At 33.8% G+C, this 17,243-nt stretch overlaps 1 protein-coding gene across 1 annotated transcript; it reads right to left on the bottom strand.

Annotated features, from left to right (window-relative positions):
• Positions 1 to 1,773: 1,773 nt before the first annotated feature.
• TRIADDRAFT_50847 (uncharacterized protein) lies at positions 1,774 to 16,757 on the bottom strand (the record flags this gene model as incomplete). The annotated part of the gene is made up of 6 exons (XM_002116174.1): positions 1,774 to 1,804; positions 5,528 to 5,532; positions 6,802 to 7,153; positions 8,014 to 8,090; positions 9,207 to 9,290; positions 16,683 to 16,757. The coding sequence occupies 6 exons, from the start codon at positions 16,755 to 16,757 to the stop codon at positions 1,774 to 1,776; spliced, it is 624 nt and encodes a 207-aa protein (XP_002116210.1).
• Positions 16,758 to 17,243: the final 486 nt, after the last annotated feature.

Genomic DNA, 17,243 nt, shown 5'->3' with positions numbered 1-17,243 from the left:
ACGTCTACTACAACATGGCTTCAAAATTTAAAGATGGGGATTTGGTTTGGGCAAAGATTAAAGGTCATCCGCCTTGGCCCGCTTTTGTTGATAGCAGAAATGGTGTAAAGAAGAATAAAGTTACTGTTCGCTTTTTTGGTAGTGATGAAGTGTAAGTTCAAGTCTTTCACCATAGAGTACCGCATCATAGTCAATAATTGAATTTGATTTGCTTGCTCAGTACAGCCCAGTATACTTGAGTACGTTAACTTGATTACATACAAGGTATGTTAAAGATTGTGTTCTAGTTTTAGAGAAGCTAAATTTATGTTTACATACAGTGCACATTTGTACTTATTGTAAATTATAAATTTTAGCTATATTTCCATAGAAAACGACCTCTGGGTTCGTATTAGCGTCAAGATTGATCAATATGCAATAGATACGCGTATGTCAACAAAATGCGTCGTAAAAGTAGAACATCTGATTAAGAATCTTCAACATGATACCAATTACGATGTCAATTGATGTTGTTGCTTAGCACAACCAAATGTTTCTATTCATGAATTGCATCGTATTTGTCTTACGCTCTTTTTAAATTGTAGTCACTTCATCTAACTTAAAATGTATCCTCCTACTTTTGTTTTTCTACTATTGCAGTGGCTTTATACTGCCTAACAATGTATTTCCATACGAAAAGAATAAGGAGAAATTTGCAAAATCCAAAAAAAATAAAATTTTCCTTCAAGCATTAGCAGAAATTGAACACCATGCTACGCAATTGCAGTCTACTGAGGATATTGCTGATGTAGATGAAGAATTTCAGAGCAATCCACCTGACGAGACCCAAACAGACAAACAAAACACATCAACTACCAAATCTGTGCATGAAGCTGATAACAACGCTGCTGATAATACGGTAATTGATTAATCTTCATTTAAAAATTAATCAAGGAGATTTTACCAGACTACATTGTAACAATATCATGTTAATATGCTATCAAAATTTTAACCATCTTGAAAATGCAATCTTGCTATTATAGCAGCCAAATGAGTATGCTGACGATGCGATCACTCCTTTACCTGATAGCGTATCTGTTTCTGTGGTAAGTACAATATTAAGAATATTCAGGTCAATATTTTTATACCGTAATTAATATCAAGAAGTAGGATTATTTAGTTGATCTATGAAAGGTATTACAAAATTTTACCTAATGAAAACGCTACGTATATTATTTTTATAACGAATAGCATTAAATCTATGCATTTAAATATAAAAAGTTGTAAAGATCAATCCTATTTTCTAATTTAGCATATGCTTAAAATAATCAACTCCAGCTGTGCTTTATTTTCTCACTATTCTACTATTTGTTCATAATTAATACTAGAAATTAACATTATTGATAACAACTTGTATGATTACTGTTGCCTCTTACTTAAGCGTTTCAAAAATAATATTTATTGGTGTTACGGATCTCTTCTCGGGGTTGAAGAACTAGTTTACTAATAATTTGTAGTGATCGCTAATTTTGAAAACTTTCAAATAATATTTTATGTACTTAAACGGTTATAATCTATAGTAAGATGATCTAGGTAGAAATGGATATATCCTCACAATGTACAATTCCAATGAATAATTATAAAGAAATATTAATTGACCAATGTGCCTGTTCTCTCTGACATCATTAGACTAAAAAAAGCAAAGAATCCATTCCTAAATTAACTATTAAACGAAAAGCGAAATCAAAAGCTAAAACTACTTCAAAAAAACTTAAAACAACTGTATATAATGAGTCAGATGACGTTGAACCGCCTGATGAAGTTACTGGTGAAGGCAAAAATTCACAATTTGGTCTTATTACGTCGAAAATGATGGATGTTGTGAGAAAAGAGAATCAAAGTAGATTTGATGTGTCATCTGATGAAGAGCACCCTGGAGACGGTACTGTACTTGTAGTAATGGTTTAAAAATTAGCAGTGTAGTAAAAATAGTAATTGGAGTATCATTTTTAATATATTGACCTTGTGATTGATATCTATGGTACAATTTCATATTTTTAATTGGACTCGAATCTGTATTAATTAACAGAGATAGAGTAGAAGAATACGTATATATTTCAGATTAAATTTTTTTTTCATTTTTTTATCTTGTATGATAATTATTAATTATATTACGTAAAATTAATAATTTATCTTGGAGCTCTTCCATTTTTTGACGAACTTATGCTATATTCTGTGCTGCAGTGGTCATTACGGTAGCTCTTTTCTCTGGGTATTAGCAATAAAGTGAAATGATCTATAATCTAGAACGGATCACTTTGTGCTTTTAATGAGATAAAGTTATATTTTACTTGGAAAGAAGTAGCAGTTAACTATTATAAAATCTACGTAGTCGTTGTATTTCAAAACGTAAACAACTCGCTAGATCATCGAACGTTTGGATGCGCTCATAGAATATCTCTTCTGCTATGTGTACCGGCTACTTTTAAAGATTTAATCGATTAAAGTCTGACTTTCTTCATTTATACAGTAAAACGTTCTATAAAAGAAGATAGTGAAAAAAAGAGTAAGAAGAATAGTCAGTCAGCAACCGCGGGTATAAAACTCAAAATTTCGATAGGTACTGGCACAGCTAGTGTTGTAACGGATAATAGCGGCCACACCAATGGAAAAGAAGACGATAAAAGTAAGAAAATATTACAGTTCTTGTACGTTAATGCATGGTGCAAGTATTAGTTATCGAAGCTATTAAGATTGGAATAACCTTTAGTTGTAGATATTGATTAAAACAATTTAAATTACTAATATTGATGGATAGATGAAGGGCAAAAGAAAGTAGAAAAAGAAAAGCGTAAGGCTGAAAAGCTTCAGCAAAAAATGTAAGTACCAAATGATATATCGACAATATATAGAGTTTTATTTCATTCTGTGTAAAATTTTGCATGGATTTATAATACCAAGTATTAATACGTAACACAACGCTCAATATCAGAGCTAAAAAGGAAGCTGAAAAGGAAAAGCGAAAACAAGCCCTTAAAGAACGAAAGAAGAAAGAATTACTAGCGCGCAAAATGGAAGGAAAGAAACAGATAAAAGGTTATCTATATTAGTTGCTAAATGAATAAAATCTATCGGCTTATCGATTAAATTAAAATCATACAATTCTTTCAATTATTGTACTATAGATGAAAGTAAAGAACGTGATTCTGAGAGTAATGAGCCTCGTAATGAAATGACTCGAGCCAAAGCTGATATGAAATCTACACTTGATTCCGATAAGTCAGTACCTCAGACTAAGGAAGTTCCTACATCAATAACAGCTGACTCACATTTGAAGAGACTATCTCTATCGCTAAGAGAATCGATGAGAGTTGATTCACCGGTATATCTTACTATATAAACAAGTGATTCTTGATAATTATTTTAGGATTGGTATTTTTAGTGGCTCAAGATCGTGCAAAAATGATAAATAAACTAGAAATCTTTTTGTCAAAATTTTTTGAATTGTTCCAATGTGGTTATATAATTAATTATAGGACATTAATCGCTGTATAAGCATTCTAAACGATATTGAAGTGACCAATTTATCTGCCGAGGCGATCGTAAAAAATAAAGACCTAATATTAACAATTAAAAAGGTAGCAAGCCTAGTTTACTTTACTTTCTATTGTATGTAATGTGTTTCTAAATCTGGTCTTCAATAAAACTATACTCAGTTAAGAAGATATAAAGCCAACGAAGAAATTATGATGAAAGCTGACAATCTATATCGACAAGTCAAAGAAGTGGCATCCCGATTCATTGAAAATTCCGCCTAAGTTGAAATTATCTTGAAGCTATCACAACTAATATTATGTATTTCTGTATTGTTTTAGTGTAAATTGTCGATTGCTTTATTCTTATCTTACCAAAGGCAATTTTAGAGATTTGCTTGATAAATTTGACGGTATAGTTGGTAAACCATACGCGATCAAATTTTTACTCAGACTTTTTTTTCGCCGGTCACTCATCCTTATCCTTCTTGCTGATTTTATTCTCGATTACTATGACGTTTTAAAGTAAATATTTTATTATTGCAACAAACGCAATAATTCTGGATATTGGATATTATTGTCCTAATAATTATCTAAGATTTATTATGGCTCTGTTAACTTGGACTAGGCTGATGTTATACTTGTGACTAAAAGTTAATTTGATTGTGGCTTTGGTAAAGCAATTCTCACCATTTAGAGACAATAATGGATATTTCATTATAGAATTTTACTACCACTATTAATAATATCTTATATGAAAAATTATTTGTGCCTTGCTTTCGTTAAATTTGAATCGCTGTTACTACTGTAGTGAAAAGCCACAGTACTGTACTACAAGTATGTATGTACGTTTCACTTGAATGGATTTTACGTAGTTGTAATATTTGAATCAAAAATTGTATACTAGCGGATAGACAGAGCGCAAGTTGAAATACTAGTGTATATGAAATTGATTTGATATCATTGTTTTATAATTTGAACAGCTAGAAAATGTATGATAAAATTTCTCTAACTCCAGAGAAATACTGCAGTAGGCAGTTGTTATTTCCCGGAACCATAGATACGATTTAAAGTATGATAGTAATTGACTGCACAATATTAGCACGTAGTAGAATAAGGATTATTTCGTTAATAATGTTTGAAGATTATTATTTTTGGTAATGAACAAATAGTTATAGTACTGTACGACGTATCTATTAATTTAGCTGTGATTATAACACGCTGATATACTAGCATGGTAGTATTTATATTCTTAATAATGCATTTAATGATCTCACGGTATTACGTTATTTATAACTTTAGAGTGTTAACACGTATGATTATAATCATCATTTAGCGGTGCTGCAATCGTAATAAACCCTCACGATTGGAAAGTTATGGGTATATAGGTCGCATATCTAACTTTGCGGTAGGCCGCTGTTCAAGTAGATGAATTTGTCAGTTCATACTTGATAACTAATGAAGAAGCTGAAGTAGGCATTAAATTATATATTTAAAGTAAAAGCAAAGCTGCTGTCTCGAAATTCTGAATGGAAAACCTTCGGTATTCCATAAATTTTAGAATGGCTAGCTCAATCTTTAAATTACATTATGGAATTTTGTTTCACTATTCAACTAAGTAAGCGGATCGCATCATGTGAAATCTATAATGCTAATGAATTAGCTTTCGACTGAAGTAACTTCAATAAATACACAAAAACAGCACAACGCACACAATAATTTGTTTTATATCAATGGTTAAGGTGCAATTTTATTCGATACAGATGCATCGATCTGCTATAACTATTATGATTATAAGCGTAACCCTAAACGCTTAGCAGTTTAGAAAGCAAGTCTTGGTAAAGAATTATAAACTGCCATGGCTAGATGCACTGAATATATATTTTTATCTCATCATAAATATGACAATAACTTGGCTGTTGCGGAAAAAGCATTTGCATTGAAGATTTTCTTGGGGTGGCCACGAATAATACCAAAATAAATATTGTAGATCAGTTCAAATTTTAGGATCCTACTCTATCTAGAATAGCAAAATGATTTTCCAAAGATAATTATGTGTGACCGCAATTTATATTAAGATGTTTCCAAATTTGATGATGCGAATTGATCAGGTAAAATTAGCACGTTGCACTGATAGCTCACAAGATATAAAGTACAGATTGGAGAATCTATAACTTTATCACCATCCATGAACAGTTTAGTAGCAATTTCAACAGATTGTGCAATAATATAAATAGTTGACAGCCGCAAACAACTTCGTTACGATTGCGTTATTTGCAAAATTTTACGATAAATAATATTAAATAGCAAATTTTCAGCCATATTTGAAACAATATTTAACTTACATGACCCTAATTATAACAAATTTTCAAGAAATAATATAGCAATAATGAATATGACTAATCAGATCGTTGTATTAAGGTTCATACTACATTATAGCAAAGGCTTCAATAAAAGAAATTTTAACCTAATCTTAAATGATAGCCAGAAGAATGTTGCACTCACTACATAGCAAATTTTAAGCAAAGCATGCTATCGATATCATTACTTTATAACTATCTTGGTTAAGTTAGAACAGGTTAGATTGCTAACAAAATCACCTATTGGACAGTAGGGCTGTTACGAAGGAATTTGCTATGTAGTCTACTTACGAAACTATACTCGCATGGTAAATACACGTATTTAGAAGCCTTATTATTATAGTACGGGCAATCAGAAATCGTCATGATGGACGCGTTGATGTAGTAATATTAGTATAACAATAATATCATACATCATGCACATACGGTATGTATATAATATATACGTAAATATATATATGTAGGCAGATATATATATATATAGAGAGAGAGAGAGAAACAGATAGTAATGCCTATAAAACTAAGTAAAAGCACATTATAACACGAATATTCTTCTGATTTTACTATTAATTGATTATTAACCAATTTATAACTATGACAAATTATACTCGATAAAGCTACGAATCTAAAAGATTCGCTCTCTAGTCCATATGCTATGATATTCGATAATTCAAAAAATTTGATGGTATCAGTTATCACTTAAATAATAAGTAATTTGAATAATACGGTTGGTATGTATATAGTATCAAGTTAACATAATAGTGATAACAAACTGAAAGGATAATATGTGAAAATAGGATATAGGACTAATAAAACATGTGAAAACAAGGCGGTTAGCAAGCCTTACATGAAGAAGAATGATCATTTTCAATTGCATCTACTTGTTGGTGATCAAGTGTCCTGACGTCCTCAGGTCGTTTGCCTGGTACCACAGGTAGACTAGACTTATCTAGAGTCGTCTCCATTCTTTTCATGACTTTATGAAGTAAACAATCAACAGCTTTATCGATGTTAATACCATTAGCAGCGCTTGTCTCAAAATATTCCACATTTCCCAAGTCTCGAGCTAACTTTTTACCTTCATCTTCAGCAATCTCTCGAGATTCTGCTAAATCTATTTTATTTCCTATAAGCACTACTTCTGGATTTTCGCAATATGCATGAGTTTGCAGCTGAGATATCCAGTCTTGAATGTTACGAAAGGACTGGCGATTAGTTAAATCGAATACTAACAAAAATCCCATGGCATCATGGAAAAAGGCCGTTGTTAAGCTGCGAAATCTGTACACAAAAAAAAGGCATAAAAATCAATATAAATAAATTGAATAGCTCCAGCAAAATCAGCAAGTAATTAAGCAATGATAGCTAAGCGCGTAATAAACGTTTGCATTTCTGTATCCACGCTACTACTACAGTATACCTATGTACATTCAAGCTTTAGCTTAGATATGAAATTAGTTACACAAAGAAAGTACGATAATTAATATATTGCTTTCTGAGAGTAAATTTGAAATGAAATCAAAAACAAGTCTTATCAATTTCTGCAGCAAGTGTTATGATTATTTACTTTATAGGTTTCTTAAAGATAAACGCTTATATTGCTCTGTTACTATGGCTTATGTTTACTGATATTTTTAAATAAGAGTACAATCTATTACAATATGGATTATACAATATACAAGGCTATTCACAGAGAGCCAATTTATCTATCTTGGTTAGTGACGACATGCAGCTTAAATATTAAATAATTGTACTAGTATTAACTCGATCCCTAAAAAGCAAATTAATATATAACTGTTTACAGGATGCTTTTTGAAGAGCTGTGATAGCATCTTACAGGTAAAAATTCGATTTATCTACTACATACAAATTGCTACACGTTTATAAAATGATAACTACGAAATATGAAATGATGAAACTGTTGCAAAAAAAGGATGAAACATATAAAGATTAATAGATATTATTGAAAAGATCGTAATAATTCGTGTTTAGCATAGTCAAAAGGTGGGTTATGACATACATACATTATTACACTTTTATACATTCAATGAAGGAATTATTAGAAATTACCAAAGTATGTCTATAAAGATCCTGAATACGAATTCTATATACTTGACATTTACTAAATTAATACAGCATACCTTTCTTGTCCTGCAGTATCCCATAATTGTAAATGCACACGTTGACCTCTTCCGGTACCGCCCTGAGGTCTGTAAACCTAATTAAAATTGATAACAGAAATATAATTTTAGACTTTAATACATAAAAAACGAATGTATACAAGATCATTTTTAAGCTGGCATACAGGGATAATTTTGATCAAAGACCGTTATGTATTGAACGTGGCGTAAAACAATAGTACTGTAGATCTGACTGTAAATAAGTTATTACCGTGTAGTAGTTACCAAAAAATTTTAAAATTTCTACAATTTTTACATATGTGTTTTTATACTACGTAAAGTAATGCACACTTGCAGTAAGATTATAGATGTGCTAATATAACGTCATGCCTACTAGCAAGCATAAATGCTATCTAGTGCTATAAGATATACCATTTCAGAGCTTATAAAGTCAAATTTTACACGTATATTAGAAAGACAGGTATCTATCTAGATGTATCTGACGTTTGACGAACAGCCATTACAGTATGTTTATAGAATCTCTATTCTACTCGGTGGTACTTTGGCTTAATATTTAAAAGTATAGTGTATAAATGATTGATGATCATAAATAGTAAAAGGTGTCTGACTAATCAATTGTAGATTCCTAAATATAAGATAACGTAATTAATTATCCAGTATTTATAATCTCGATTTTATCCCATTGCATCTATTCTGTATTTTAAATTGTAAAGGTAAAAAAAATAGGTTAAGATTTCCATTCAATTATTGCAATTGTTTGAACGTACAAGATAAGACATTTAATACTATCTGTAGTAGCAGAATCCATCATTCAATATCATGTCTCCTATAGTATTTAGCTATGGTATAATGATGATCAGCGCAAAAAAGTAATATTCATTTCTCATCTCGTTACGGCCGAAAGCAATATTATGGTTACAGAGATGATAAATAATATTTATATACATTATGATTATTCTATTTCCATAAAATAATAAATAAATAAAATTGAGGCAATCATTGTTACTCTATCATATTATAGTATTATCATCGATTTATTGAAATCCTATATCACTTTTAATTTATTCAATTAAACAATTATTCTTTACATACCCCAAAAAAATGTACATCAAAAACTCTCTAAAGCCAATGATAGCTAGAAAAATATTCTAGCTAGAAGAATTCATAGGTGTTTAAATCATATTTTTACTTACCAAACGTTTCTCGTGGAAATCAATACCCACTGTTGATATAAATTTGGGATTAAATGTTCCTTCCGTGTATTGGTATAACACACTCTATAGGTCAAATTGAAAGCAATCAAAATGAGTGAACTTTACAAATTGTTGCTATTGATTTTGGAAGAAGAAAGAATGAAGAGAGAAAATTGTTAAAATAATTATTGTTTTTGAACGGATGATAAATTTCAAGTCCATTTATCAACTTAACGGTTATCTTCCTATATCAAGATATACCGTAATCTATTCTACAGTCGATTTATTCATATATCGTTTAATATTGAAGAAAAAAAAATTGCATTTTCTAATCAGCCGATGAATAGCCGATTGTAATGATTTCTTTGGAGGGTTAGAAGAACTTGGGAAACAACAGACTTTATTTACCTTCTGTATACGTCTACTGTGACTGTATTTACTGTAATAGCAATTCACGGTCAATAATAAAATGCAACTTTTAAAACTCGGTTTGGTTTTGTATTGCCACATGAAAATTTATTCTATCTAAGCGTAGTTACGCGTAGAAGAAAATACTACCCGTCTACTTGTAATGATCATCACATACTGTGTGTAGAATGTCAAAGTATCATGGAGTACCTAACCAGTTTGATATTTTTTTACCCGACAGCTATCATTCCTATTACCAATCCTCAAATTGTACTCGCTTGATATTTTTCCAACATCCTATTGAGACTCCTACAGTATTCACTAATCTACTATACGAGTCAATAGGATGTTGGAAAAATATGTACTAACATGGCCTAGGTAGCTTAACATCATTTCCGATATCCTATTTACTCGATCAACTACAATTACCCAGAATTTGTGCTATCCTACCTAGGCAGCTTGATATCTTTCCCGACATTTATCATGGGTTAAACTAATTCATGACCATCACCCAGAACTGGATTAGCATACCTAGCCAGCTTGACATCTCTTTTAACGCTCTTGCATAACTCATCACCAAAATTATATTAATCGATCTAGCCAGTTGAATATCTTTTCTGATACCCTATTAACTCTTTTTACCAATCACTAGAATTGACTGTACTAGCCTATCCAACTGGCTTGATATCTTTTCTGACATCCTATTGACTGGTATGACGAATTGCCATACCTGTATTAGCATACCTAGCTGGCTTGCTTTCCATATCCTAGATACTTATTTCACTAATCACACCAACTACTCCAACATTAATTTATCGTCAAGGATAAAACAGTATCTCATGCCGTAACATAGTCAACAAGCGCTATTTATCGCTTTATGCAATAAAATTTGTATAAAAATCTCCAGTAATAGAGCTGATAGACCACAGTAGATCTCCAATATCTTCATCACCTAATTGTAAAAATCAATTGAAGGACAACGGAAAGTAAATTGTCAATACAGATGATTTGGTCATCCTATCGCTCGCTAGCAGCAAATACGTTGATTATGAAGGTGTTAGTGGTATGTCTAGATGAAGGCCATTGCGGTGGCAGGGAATTGAGGGGAAAAAATTTCATGACAGATTTTATTATTGAATAAGTCGACTTGGATAGTCGATGGAAACCGCTATTGAATCAAAAATCTTCCTATCTTACTCTTACATTGTACTACTGAGTATTGACTATTATAAGCATGTTATAAGCTACTGTGTGGTTGATTATTTTATGACAGAGAAAGATAATAAATAGACGACAGAGAGAGAAAGAAATGGGAAAGTAAAATGCAATGTAATGGTACTAAACTACTGTATATACTGTATAGTAGTTTTCTTGATTGAAGGTGGCAATTTGAAATTGGGGTTTCTATCCATAACAGAGAAATTACGCCACCTTTTCATGCCAATAGCAGACATTTTAATTTGGCTCCGTGAAATTAGTGCTGTACAATATGGACAAGCGTGCCGAAAAGTTGTTAACATAGTAGCCGTTTTTCGATACTCTTCCAATGCGTTATTTGAATTCATATGTGGAGGAATAATCGATATTTTTTATCCTCTTGTTACAATTGATTCATTCTGCGACTAGAGTACAAGAATTGGATCACTCGTAGCCATGGTTTACCGTTTGCAAAGGCTTCATTTCCAATTTTTCTAACGTAAAATGATGATCCATTTTATAGCCCATGCCCTTCTACAGTAATACTATTCCATAAGCGTTTGTCTTGATCGTTGTTAATCATGACAGTCGATTAATTATTGCACCAGTGTTGGCGTATCTCGAAACTGTCAAAGATGCTGTTGGAATATATTCATTACTGTATATAGTAAAGTAAAGCAGTGGCAAAAATGAACTCGATCATTCATCGATACTGTCCGTAATAGTAGAGCATAACCCAACATGATTGTCGTATCCAATGGATATTTCCCGATGGGTAATTAATTATTTTATTTTCGACCTTCAATTTTACAGTATATTGTAGTCATGGTGTACCTTGGCATTGCCACATACATAACTCGAATGCCAGTTATATAGGCAATGAAAAAAAAAAATCAGTTAACGTTGTCTAATACTCTATCAATTGATGTCCTAGAAAAATAGTCCTTAGCTAGTAATGCCACCATCGTTATCCTTTATGCTAGTGTTGTTGTAGGTTTGAGTCTATCATAGAGAAGTGGAAAGTAGAAAAACTTTTCTAGTGTAAACTGTAGTGTTGCTACACGACAATTGTAGAGGAACAGGAGATTCATTCTAATGAGGAAAATTGATGGTCTACTGAAGTAAAATTGCTTTCGATTAGTCATTATTAGAATGAGGTAGAAGAAACTGTTTAAACTTCATTCTTGGATCTGATTACAATCCAATACAAGGAATTCAAGTGATTGAAAATGTTTTGATACCCACCAATTTTGCTAGTAAGGCTCATCTATTCCAATATTGTACAATTGGATCAAGCCGGTAGCAATAGACAGACTATATCGGGAAAATTAGCTCTAGTTATGGATTGCAACCGGCCTTTTTACGCCAACTCTATTTTAAAATCATCATTTCTCAATATTTTCATTCTTTAACTTAGACATGTCTACTGCCGCCATTGGATTGATTTGCTTATGCTAACATACGTGTTAACATTAGCCTCGGTGAAATGCGCAGGATATCAAAATGTCCAAAGGCCAAAAAGAGATTTGCAATTCTTTTTCTTACCCAATTGGAAGATATTTTAGACGTGATTTGGACTATTTTATGGTAGTATTACAGTCAAGAATAATTATACTGTATACCCTTCTAGAAGCAATCATTTTTTTGGACTAATCCATTCCGACTACTATAGCAATTCTCTCATCATGGCCAAGATACGCAATGAAGAACTCCATAGAATAGGATGATGACTACATGGAATGCAGTTATGGCTAGCGTTAAAGAGTAATCATCTATTTTTTGTACATGTATCCCACCTCCAATAGGATAGTATAAATATTATCATGGTTTCTCAAGACTGATATTCGTCTACTAGTCAATTTGAATGGTTTAACTTGCCGACAAAAGAGTTTTTTCTACTTGGATCTTGATATAAAAGTAAAAACATATGGCGAGACAAACCAATGTGGGCATCATAATTGATTCTTGACTATATAGTATGAAGTATATATTTGCTATAGACGATAGGATATTGATTTTGCTACCGTACTGGTATTCTCAATTCTCCAGCAATAAAATAAAACATGGATCTCGATAGTTTTCCCCTTGATCAGAAAGGGACAAGCGTTCTTTACCCTTACCCTTCTTCTACACTTGAGCAGCATTTTTAAATCTTTCTACATGACATTAACCCTGACCTAAGCATGACAGCACTGGACAAGGTATAAACAGGATATCGCATTTCTGCAGCAATCCAATACAATTCAGATCTCGATCGTTTTCTCCTTGAGTAAGCTATAACCGTTCTCTACCTTTAAGTTAATAAGCCACCCTTGTTCTACACTTTCGCACCATTTTTGATCTTTCTACTCGATATAAAGTCAACGGGTTATTTGGCGAATTAACCCTGACATTGGTACGACAGAATTGGATAAGGTATAAAACAAGGATATCGTATTTCTCCAGTAATAAAATACAACATGTATCTCGATAGTTTTCTACTTGATTAAGCCACAACCGTTCTCTACCCTTGTTCTACACTTTCGCATCATTTTTGATCTTTCTACTCGATATAAAGTCAACGGGTTATTTGGCGAATTAACCCTGACATTGGTATGACAGAGTTGGATAAGGTATAAAATAAGGATATCGTATTTCTCCAGTAATAAAATACAACATGTATCTCGATAGTTTTCTACTTGATTAAGCCACAACCGTTCTCTACCCTTGTTCTACACTTTCGCATCATTTTTGATCTTTCTACTCGATATAAAGTAAACGGGTTATTGGGCGAATTAACCCTGACATTGGTAGGACAGAGTTGGATAAGGTATAAAACAAGGATATCGTATTTCTCCAGCAATAAAATACAACATGGATCTCGATTATTTTCTGGCTGAAAGGCCAACAACCTTTCTGCACATTCGACCATTTTTTTTTTCGTCTATCATGACCTATGCATGGTCGTGCTGGAGAGAGTATTATCCATTCTCAACAACCAAGACGAATTCATCAATCCCCTTGCGGGTTTTCTTTCAACAATCCAACATAGACTTTGTTCTCATAGAATGGATCATTAAACTTAGGGATAACCTACACTGCCCGATCGTTGTTGGAATATTGTAGCAGGCAGGAAACAATAGCAGCCATTTTAACAGAAGGTAATTAGCATAAAGATCGATACCAACCGATTCTATAATCGATCATCCTGTTGACAGATTGACTGAAGAGTAAATCACTTAAATCATTGAATTGTAGCAACAAAAATAAGAATAGTGGATAGCGATGATGTTAATTGAGTTGTGAACGCTTGTAGGGCCTATCGTATGGATCATGTAGATGGAGCCTTTCATCGTCTAGACGCCAATTATTTTGAGTAGGACTTTAAAATATTGATTTTTACACCTGTGCCGACAGCTCTTGGCTATCCGCCTTAATGCAAGCTTGCATAGAAATAAAAGCAATATGAATATTGAAAAAAAATTGAAACAATCAAAGAAATGATAGAATAATTACATGTAATCCAATATTCTGAACGTCATGTAGACATGTTCCTTACTGTCAAGACTGACAATAAATAAGAACAATTATACTGTCAAAGTTAAAGGAGAATGTAGGCATTGAATGATATTGGAGGGGAATGTCGTTGGAAAAAGCATAGGAATCATGCAAAGTTATACTAGGGCATTTTGCATGTGCAAAAGGCACTGCAAGGATAGATTAAGATACACGTCGGAGAATAATTATCCAGCATTTGTATCAAGTATGGAGGATTTGCAAGGAAGAAATGGATCGGTAGTAAATATCAAGTCCTTGAATTATTCATTTTTTATTACTCGATTGATTGATTGGCAATGGATGTTGGGTATGGAAGAAAGAATTGATCTACAATCAGATTAAGCGTTGACAATCGATTCATTTCGTTTGTACTCTCAAGTCAAGAAAGCACTTTATCCATAATTCTATTGCGCCTTTCATCATCATGATGAGTGTTGGATTCTGGTCGACATGAAAAGAAAAGATATCCACAGCTGTCTATGGTGGACGCTATAGACTGTATTCTGATTAACAAGTGCAATTACGTCGATCAAGACAATCGATGGCAACCAAAGGATATTCTAACTGTAGCAAAGCTTGGATAATTCGATTGATGGATTTTAGACACGTCTACGCAATGAGTGGGAAATAGACGTCTGTAATTTCAACTAGTCGATGGATCGTTCCTTCCACGCCAATGGTCGACAATCTATTTCGTCCTTTCTAGCAGTATTCTACTGTAGTTTTAAAGCGAATACAACTTGCATGATTGATGTCCAGTCTACTAAGTAAGATGGCGTGATGGACAACTCTTTGCAATAACTTGTATCCGATCGTATTGCAAAGTCAAGTCTATTTGGCGAGTTGTCGATCAAGATTGATCGTCTATTGACTAGTGTTGGTGGATTCTTTTATCTTGTTGAATAAAAGAGAATATGCCTATCATGATTAGTGTCATTAATTGGTTTGCTGTCATTATTGAAGTGATTTAATGTACTGTAGTTCGGTCCAAATGCCACCTTGGTGGATGTCCAACGTTGGCACGGAGAAAGCTATGGTGGCCAACTTGATCATTTCAATCGCTTTCGTCTGATGGCAAGGAAAGAAAGGGATAAATGTGTCTTGTTACTGTCGGGTAAAACTACTTGTTTATGCCATTTATTCTATTGGCTTTAGTTAAGGGAAAAGACATGTATCCACTACGCCATTAACCTTGTAGCAATGCAATCGTGAATCCCATACTGCGTATCGATGATGCATCCATGGGTTGACAATGTTTCCTTGTGGTTGAAAAAGAGCATTTTCCACTGGCGTCTTGGTGAAAACAACCACGCTTACGCCATGGAAGGCCGCCATGATTCATTGTGATGGCACACTGGATCAAGAAGACAACGTTCTTCTTGATCTTACTCTACTCGGCCATCATGAAGCCATTTGGACAAGAGACTGCAAGACAGTTACAATATTACAATCTGACAAGAAGAATAACTTATTATTGTCATTGAAATTGTACTACCAAAGTGCATTTTATCCAGCGTAGTCGACGCCTTTTCTCTTCTCTTTTGCCATGTCTCTCCATCAGGGTTGGCCATCAATCGATCATCAAGACTATTGATGATGGCAGCGTTCAAGTGGATGGAATAATGAAAAAAATAGCTTAGACTAGTGGATAAATCCCTCCATCAACAACATACCGATGGTTGTCGTCCTTTTCCCATAGCAAATCCATTCAATGCAAAGGATAACTTTCCTCTTTGTCAACGCTAGACAGTCGATTTCAAGGCCAATTGTTTTTTAAAAGAGTTGATGAACAATCCCTTCAACATGGGTCTTACATACTCTCACTTCAATGCCTGTATGCCTAGTTTGAAAGCGATGTAGTTTTCTTCCTCGCCCCCTCTCGCAAAAAGGAAAAAAAAGGAAAACCCTGATAGCAAGGACTGTCATGATGGCCATGAAAATGATGAATTGCGGTAGCGGGTCTAAGTCAATGACTGTTCCTTGTCTAGGTAGTCATTGCATTCTGGAAAGACAATCATGATCGGATTGGAAGTCAATTACAGACTATGATGACTGCTGACATAAATCAACATTGCAAGGGATAAGATATTCATGATATTTATTTTCTATGGATTTAATCCGTGATGTTGATCGATACAATCCCGTGGCCAGCCATGCTGTCTTGAACGTCCAATGCCAGTAGGCAATGGAGGAATATCGCCATACTTTCTTCTCCGGTCGACAAGGCTGTCCATGGTGTTGCCTTCCCCCCCCCCCTTCACATACATACACACACACACACACACATGTCATCCACTCACACACACACAGCACGGGTAGATAATCAATGCTTACCGTTTTACCAACGCCGCTATCACCAAGAGCTAATAATTTAATAAGATAATCGTAACCGTTACTATTCTCCGACATTTGGAAGAGGAATTCAACATTCGTAGGCCCAGCAATCGCCGATGAAATAGTGTAATGATGTTTGGATAAAGCTATCGCCTATGATTGCACTATACCCATAGCGGATGGTGGTGGCAGCCGGCTTTCCCCCCCCCTTACGCTACCACCAACACTACGTCCACTAGCCCCCATTTGGACGACGTATCAATACCACAACACACTTGTGAACGCTGACACCAACACTACGTCAACTAGCCCTGATTGCGATGACGTATCAATACCACAACAAAAGAGTGGACGACTCTTGTCTGAATGCTACTGTATGTCACCCACCGCGGCTGATGTTAACACGAGTCATCAGGGCGGGGGCTACTGGAAGGAAGAAAAGAGGAAAAGTAGCCGTGGAATGCAAATCATAGGCAGGCTAACGCTCATTCTGGTCATTCGACGAGACGCCAATGACGGACACGGTCTAGTAGACTGTGACTGGGTTGGACCATCATCGAC

Source organism: Trichoplax adhaerens, genomic scaffold (genome assembly GCF_000150275.1).
Source record: "Trichoplax adhaerens TRIADscaffold_14 genomic scaffold, whole genome shotgun sequence".
NCBI lineage: Eukaryota > Metazoa > Placozoa > Uniplacotomia > Trichoplacea > Trichoplacidae > Trichoplax > Trichoplax adhaerens.
Note: the sequence above shows the minus strand (reverse complement) of the source record. Positions and strands in the feature narration are given on the sequence as shown.